Source organism: Chrysochloris asiatica, unplaced genomic scaffold (genome assembly GCF_000296735.1).
Source record: "Chrysochloris asiatica unplaced genomic scaffold, ChrAsi1.0 scaffold00002, whole genome shotgun sequence".
NCBI lineage: Eukaryota > Metazoa > Chordata > Mammalia > Afrosoricida > Chrysochloridae > Chrysochloris > Chrysochloris asiatica.
The window spans coordinates 26,461,210-26,468,122 of record NW_006408520.1 but is presented as its reverse complement, the minus strand read 5'-3'; the positions used below and the strand labels follow the sequence as shown (position 1 = coordinate 26,468,122).

Here is a 6,913-nt window from a genome sequence, read left to right as displayed (position 1 = left end):
AAAATTACTTCCCCTTCCAAACCTGCATGTCCTCATTAGTAATGGTGATCAAAATAGAACTTAGAGCATAGGATAGTCATAAGCATTAAAACTGCAGTCATGACCTGGTGTAAATCCAATCATGTAGAGTTCTTTGGGAAAGGGTTGTTGTTGTTAAGTGCCGTCGAGTTGGTTCCGACCCATAGCAACCCTGTATAGGGTTTCCAAGGAGTGACTGGGGAGCTTGAACTGCTGACCTTGTGGTTCAATCCGACTTTGCAGTCCAGTGCATTAACCTGCTGTGCCAAGTTAGAGATGGAAACACCTCCTCCAGATGTGTATAGACTTAGATGGAGCGTAAGTCGAGAAACAATAGCTTCATGCTTTGATTTTTTGTTTAGTAAAGGCTTCTATTTACTTTTTTGTTTAGTAAAGGCAACATTTTTATCTTACCCTAGGATTTATACTTTGGAGCACATCTAAAATCTATGAAACCATTTTGATATTATCTGCTTGCTCAAGAGGCCTCTGTTTCTTCAGAATAGCTTCGCAACTTTTGAAAATCAACTTTTTCAAGGTATAATTTAAAACAATAAGCTACACCCAGTTATAGTGTGTAGATTAAATAATTTTGGCAGATGTATGCACCCTAGAAAGCTACACCATCGAGATAGAGAACATTTTTATCCTCTCCAAAGATTCTTTGTGTGTCTTGTTCACCGCTCAGTGCACTTAGTGCTGGGTCATACGGTGAACATTAAAAAAGTATTAATTACTATTATTGCTTAATTTTTAATAATTTATATATTATCTGGCAATTCAATGAGCTCAAATACTTCTTAAAAAGTTGTCAGGAAACCACAGAATGGAAAAGAACATTTATAATATGAAGATGCTTCAAAAGTTCATGGAACTATTTCATTATTATTTACTTTTTTCAAATTTCAGAAGTCCCCCTTGTATATACAATTCTTGTTATTCACAGATTTCATATTTGGGATTCTGCTTACTCAATACATTTTTTATAAACTTAATATTAAATGAATATAGGCTTTCTCAGTCATTTACAAATATCAACAGTAGTTGATATCTAAGTGGCCAACACAAAGGCTGCCAGCTGAGAACAAGCAAGGTGATGGTGTGCCAACATGCTTCATCCTGCTTGTATAGTTCATTTGGTGTCACATTTGTTAAATTTTATGCTTTGAGTCATTGATTTTACTGTTTAAAATGGCCCTTAAGTGTAGTTCCTAAGCAAAAGAAGGCTGTGCGGACTGCTTATACCTGCAACTCCAAAAGCCAGACAAAGGATTTTATTTAATGTAAGATTCCATTTATGTAATATTTTAGAAAATGCAAATTAATGTATGGTGAGATTTTAAAAAGCAGATCAACAGAGTGAGGGATGGACAGGATACATAAAGCATCTTTGGAGGAGACATAATTGTTGTAATTTTGAATGGTAAAGGTTTCCAGGGTATACATCTGTCAAAATTATTTAATCTATACAGTATAACTGGGTGCAGTTTATTGTTTGTAAATTATACCTTGATTTTCAAAAATCAAAAAAAAGTTTCAAAAAAAGTTGATTTTCAAAAGTTGCCAAGATATTCTGAGGAAACAGATGCTCCTTGAGCAAGCAGATAATACCAAAATTATTTCATAGACTTGAGATGTACTCCAAGGCATCAATACAAGGGTTAAGTCAAAAGTATCGTTACAAAATCATAGAAGCCTTTACTAAACAAAAATATCAAAGCATAAAGATTTTTTTTCTTGATATATCCTCCAAGTCTATACACATCTGAAGGAGGTGTTTCCACTTGGTGTGGTACTGGTGGTTAAGGGGTGGGACTGCAAACTCAGTCTGAACCGCAAGGCTGGCAGTTCAAGCTCACCAGTTGCTCCTTGGAAACCTGTACAGGGTCAAGATGAGTTATAACCAACTCAATGGCACTTAACAACAACAACCCTTTCCCAAAGAATTATGTGTGGTTTTATATTGTTGTTGTTAAGTACCGTCGAGTCAGTTCCGACCCATAGCAACCCTGTATAGGGTTTCCGAGGAGTGGAGCAGCTGGTGAGCTTGAACGGCCGACCTTGAAGTTCAAACGGCTTTGCAGTCTGATGCATTAACCCACACCAGGACTCCTACACCAGGTCAAAACAGCAGTATGGCATCCTTTAGTGATTCAAATTGTGTTCCTTTTCAATGTTCTGAGTTTTGGGAACAAAAAGAAGTTTGAAGGGTCAAGATCAGGGCTGTACAATAAATGGAGTATGGGTTCCCAATTCTCGTAGGATAGCCCTTGGTACCCTCTAAAAATGAGCAGTTATATTGTTGTTATGAGGGGGAAAAAAAAATCTTCAATACCAACTCTTCTGGCCTTTTTCTCATTAATCAGTTTTAAGTTTTCTTAAAACTTCTTCATAATAAGCCCATGTGATCATCCTGTGTCCCTTAAAAAAAAATCTGTCATGGTTACCCCTTTGAAATCCAAAAAAAAACAGTAGTCATAACCTGAGCTGACCTCTTTGCCTTGAATTTAACTGGCTCAGCAGATTCTCTTGGAAGTCACTGTTTTGATTGAACCTTTCCTATGAAGCCATGCTAATGGGACTAATACATGTGTATTTCCAAGAGAACTTGACTATTGTTGTTGTTGTTATGTACTGTGGAGTCAGTTCCGACTCATAGTGACCCTGTACAGAGTTTCCGAGGCTGTAAATCTTTACTGGAGCAGAAAGCCTCATCTTTCTTCCATGGAGCAACTGGTAGTTTTGAACCACTATGCTTCCAGAGCTCCTTGAACTTGACTATGTTGTTGTTGTTATGTGCCGTGGAGTTGGTTCCGACTCATAGCAACCCTGTACAGGGTTTGCTATAGCTATCCATTAATCACAGAGACATATTTACACATGTTTTGTCTGGAATAAAACCATGCACATATGAACTGGAACCCTAGCAGCAATAGTTCTATACTTATCCGCATATATTGTTGACCTTGACAAATGAGGGGGTTGGAGGCACAGAGAGGACACCTCCCTGCACCCCACAACAGTAAAAATCTACATGTAACTTTGGACTCCCCTAAAACGTAACTACTAATAGCCTACTATTGACCAGAAGCTTTACTGATAATGTAAACTGTTGATTAACATATATTTTGTATGCTATATATACTGTATAAGGAGCTCTGTAGCACAGTGGTTACAAATCGGGCTGCTAATCTCAAGGTTTGAAACTACCAGCTGTCCCGTGGGAGAAAGATGAGGCTTTCTACTCCTGTAAAGATTTGAAGCCTTGGAAACTCTATGCAGGGTCACTATGAGATGGAACTGATTCCATGGTACCAACAACAACAACAATATACTATATACTGCATCCACATAAAAGCTGCATTTTCAGTAAGATAAAAAGTTATTTCTCCAAAAGTTAAAAAAAGGGCTTTTGCATCTACTGGCACAGCTGCAGCAACAGCTTCATGAATTTCCCCCCCAATGATCTGTACATTGGGTTTATTTATCTTCAAATGGTAGGCAATCACAGATGCAGGGCTCAGTCTATAGAACTCAAAAAGGAATTCAACATATTTTTTTATAATGTCATGACTTTTCTCTGCTTCTTGGAAGCACTTCCAGCATCGGCAGTGGCACTTTGTATTGGTCCCATGACATTAATCACGGTTTACAGTACTGCACTAGACACAAAAACTGGGAGAGACTACTTTTCACAGGTGTTGCACAGTAGGATAAGCACTAGACGACAAGTGCTTGAACTGCACGGTAGATGATTCAAACCCACCAGCCACTCCTTGGAAACTCTATCCAGGGTTGCTAAGAGTCAGCACCGAATGGATGGCACTTAATAACAACAGATGGCAGAAGAAAATACAGAAATATTCCTGTAACGGCTGAAGAACTGAACAGAAGGGAAATGCAAAGCAGGGACAGAAGACAAACAGAAAAGCATCCAATTACAATGAATTCAAAGGTGGGCATTTTTAACTGGAACTTTTAAGTAACAAATCTTTAGTTGTGCCTGGTATTTTGTAACTGTTTAATAGGTATTGACTAAATAAATGAGTTAGTGAAATGGAGGAAGTTTGGACTATCTCTGCAAGATAATATATTGTTGTTGTTGTTGCTAAATGTGGTCGAGTCCGTGGTGACCCTGTATACGGTTTCTGAGGAGCGGCTGGTGGGTATGAACTGCTGACCTTGTGGCTCAAACTGACCTTGAGGTACAGCGCATTATACTGCAGCACCAGTAGTAGGCAGGTTATTTGACTTTTCTGAAATTCAGTTTCGTCATGACGAAAAAAACGCTTGCCTAGGACAATCGCAGGAGTTCTGGTGTGGTTCTGTGGGATAAGCACTTGACTTCAAGATCAGTTTCAACCACAAGGTTGGTGGTTCAAATCCACCAGCTGCTCCTCAGAAACCCTATATAGGGTCACTATGAGTCAGAACCGACTCAATAGCACTTCACAACAACAACAGAGCAATTGCAATTGTGATTAAATGAGGTAAATCCATAAACAGAAATGCACAACTCTAGGCACATATCATATACTCCAAAATAGTTCCTTCTGAGCAGAAAAGATTCTTAGCTACAAATAAGGACAATTAAATTTACACCACAGGAGGTAAGGAGATGTGGGAGTGGTGGTGGTGGTGGTGGTGTGCCGTGGAGTTGGTTCTGACCCACAGCGACCCCGTATAAGGTTTCTGAGGCTGTAAATCTTTATGGGAGCAGAAAGCCTCATCTTTCTCCCACAAAACAGCTGGTAGTTTCAAACTGCTGACCTTGAGGTTAGCAGCCTCGATTACTATGCTACCAGAGCTCCTTAAGGAGATGTAAGGTATAAAATAAATGTTCAGTAATGTTTTCAGATTTAAAAAGGAGACTGTGATTTCTTTAGGGAATGACAGATTGAAGGAGAAGGGAAAGATTGTGTATCAGTTCCTAGAAAATAAATGCTGGTTTTGTGCTTCTTTAAAACTTGAAAAAGGAGCCCTGGTGGTGTCGTGGGTCATGTGTTGGACTGTTAACTGCAAGGTCAGCAGTTCAAATCCACCAGCCACTCCACAGGAGAAAGAAGAGGCTTTCTGCTCCTGGGTTTTATTTGGGTTTAAACTTGAAGGAATTTTTGAGGATAAACAGTAAATAGATTATTATTGGAAGAAAGTAGATAATTAGATGGATTATAAATTGTAATCCAGATGACAAAACCTTAAATGAAGATCAGTCTAACAAGAGGTGACACTGTTAGGTAGTAGGAGTTGGTAGAGTCCTGGGTGGTGTGACTGTCTGGGCCACTAATTGAAAGGTGGGAGGTCCACAGAGACATGCCTCAGAAGAAATTCCTGCAGATGTTCCCACAAAATCAGCCACTAAAAACCCTGTAGAGCACAGTTCTACTTTTGGTTGCTATGGGTCAGAATTCACTACAAGGCAACCGGAAAAGAGAAAAAAACAAAGAGTTGATGCTCAATGAGACCATGATGGGGGTCACACTAACACTTATCCCTTCCTTCCTGGAATACCATACTTACCAAACGTAAACAACAAACACAGGACAGATTCAAACATTTCAGGAAAAGATAATGGAATTTTTCTGTGAACTTTTTGAAGCCCCCTGGTATTTAGTTGCTTTACAGAGTATTTGTGCCTGATACGTTGTAGCTATTTAATATTTACTGACAAAATAATCGACTGCCTTCTTTCCTTCCATCTATCTATTCATCTATGTGTGTTTATGTATGTATCTATCTGTTCATCCATTCTCTGGTTTTCTTTCACCAAAAGATGATATAAATTTTACCTCCCAATTTCTAAGCTTTTACGGTCTTGTTGCTAAATTAGAAGTGATTTTCATCCTGGGATTCTCTTTATTCTTTTATCTTCTTGCTGTATAGCAGTAATTTTATAAAATTAAAACATTATATATTTAAATTATAGAATAAATAAAATCTTATTATAGAAAAAGCATTTAAGGTTCCTGTTGTCTGCCTCAGAGTATGAAGGTCTAAAGGATCTGGGCCATTTCAGGGTCACTGCAGGACAGAAGTGTTACTGTGTTTGTGACCAACATGGTTACCTTAAACAACACTTTAGGGAGCACATGACTGCAAGAGGACAATCAACTGGATGACATCCAACAACAATAATTTACAAGTCATATGGCCTTGAGCAAGTTACTAAACCTATTTAACTCTCCATAAGACAGGGATACAATAACACATAACTTAGAGGGCTTTGTGATGATGAAATGAGGTAATGAATTTATAACACCCAATCTGATGCACAGACAGGTAGTTATTGGCTTAGAAATGCCAGTTCCAAACAGTGACAAGAGATATGTTCGATTTATATAATTCATTCAAGTACCTGGAAAAAAAAATATTTTGAGGGGACAATGCAGAATATGTGTATTTTTATCTATAAGTGATAAGCAATACCTACAGCAGAAGTAGAGAGTCCAAGTATGTTTGAAGGATAAATTGTCCTCAGGAATTTTGCTCTACTGCCCAAAGGGCAGAGTCTTCTCAGATTCAAAAACATGCCTAAGGGACAAAAAGAAAATTTAGAAAGAGTAAATATATGCAAATACATGAACAGATGTTGTGCTGCCAAATACTGTTGAGTTAGTTCTGACAAATAGTCACAGTGACCCTATGTACAAATAGAGCAAAACACTGCCTGGTCTTGGGACATCCTCATAATCACTGCTGCTTGAGCCCACTGCTTGCAGCCACTGTGTAAATACATCTCATTGAGGCCTTTCTTCTTTTCACGGAGCCTCTATTTTACTATACATGGTGTCCTTCTACAGGCCCTGGTCCCTCCCTAATACCAGCATTGGCAATCCATGGTCTATTCAATATTCTTTGCCAACACCATAATTCAAAGGCATCAATTCTCCTTAGG

The 6,913-nt window shown here is 38.5% G+C and overlaps 1 protein-coding gene across 1 annotated transcript in view; it reads right to left on the bottom strand.

Moving 5' to 3' along the window:
- Positions 1-6,547, bottom strand: part of CCBL2 (cysteine conjugate-beta lyase 2) — a 109,008-nt gene extending 102,461 nt beyond the window's left edge. The window contains exon 1 of the mRNA XM_006831069.1: positions 6,449-6,547. Coding sequence (XP_006831132.1) covers positions 6,449-6,547 — 99 coding nt within the window. The remainder of the gene's footprint in view (positions 1-6,448) is intronic.
- Between the last annotated feature and the right edge of the window lie 366 nt (positions 6,548-6,913).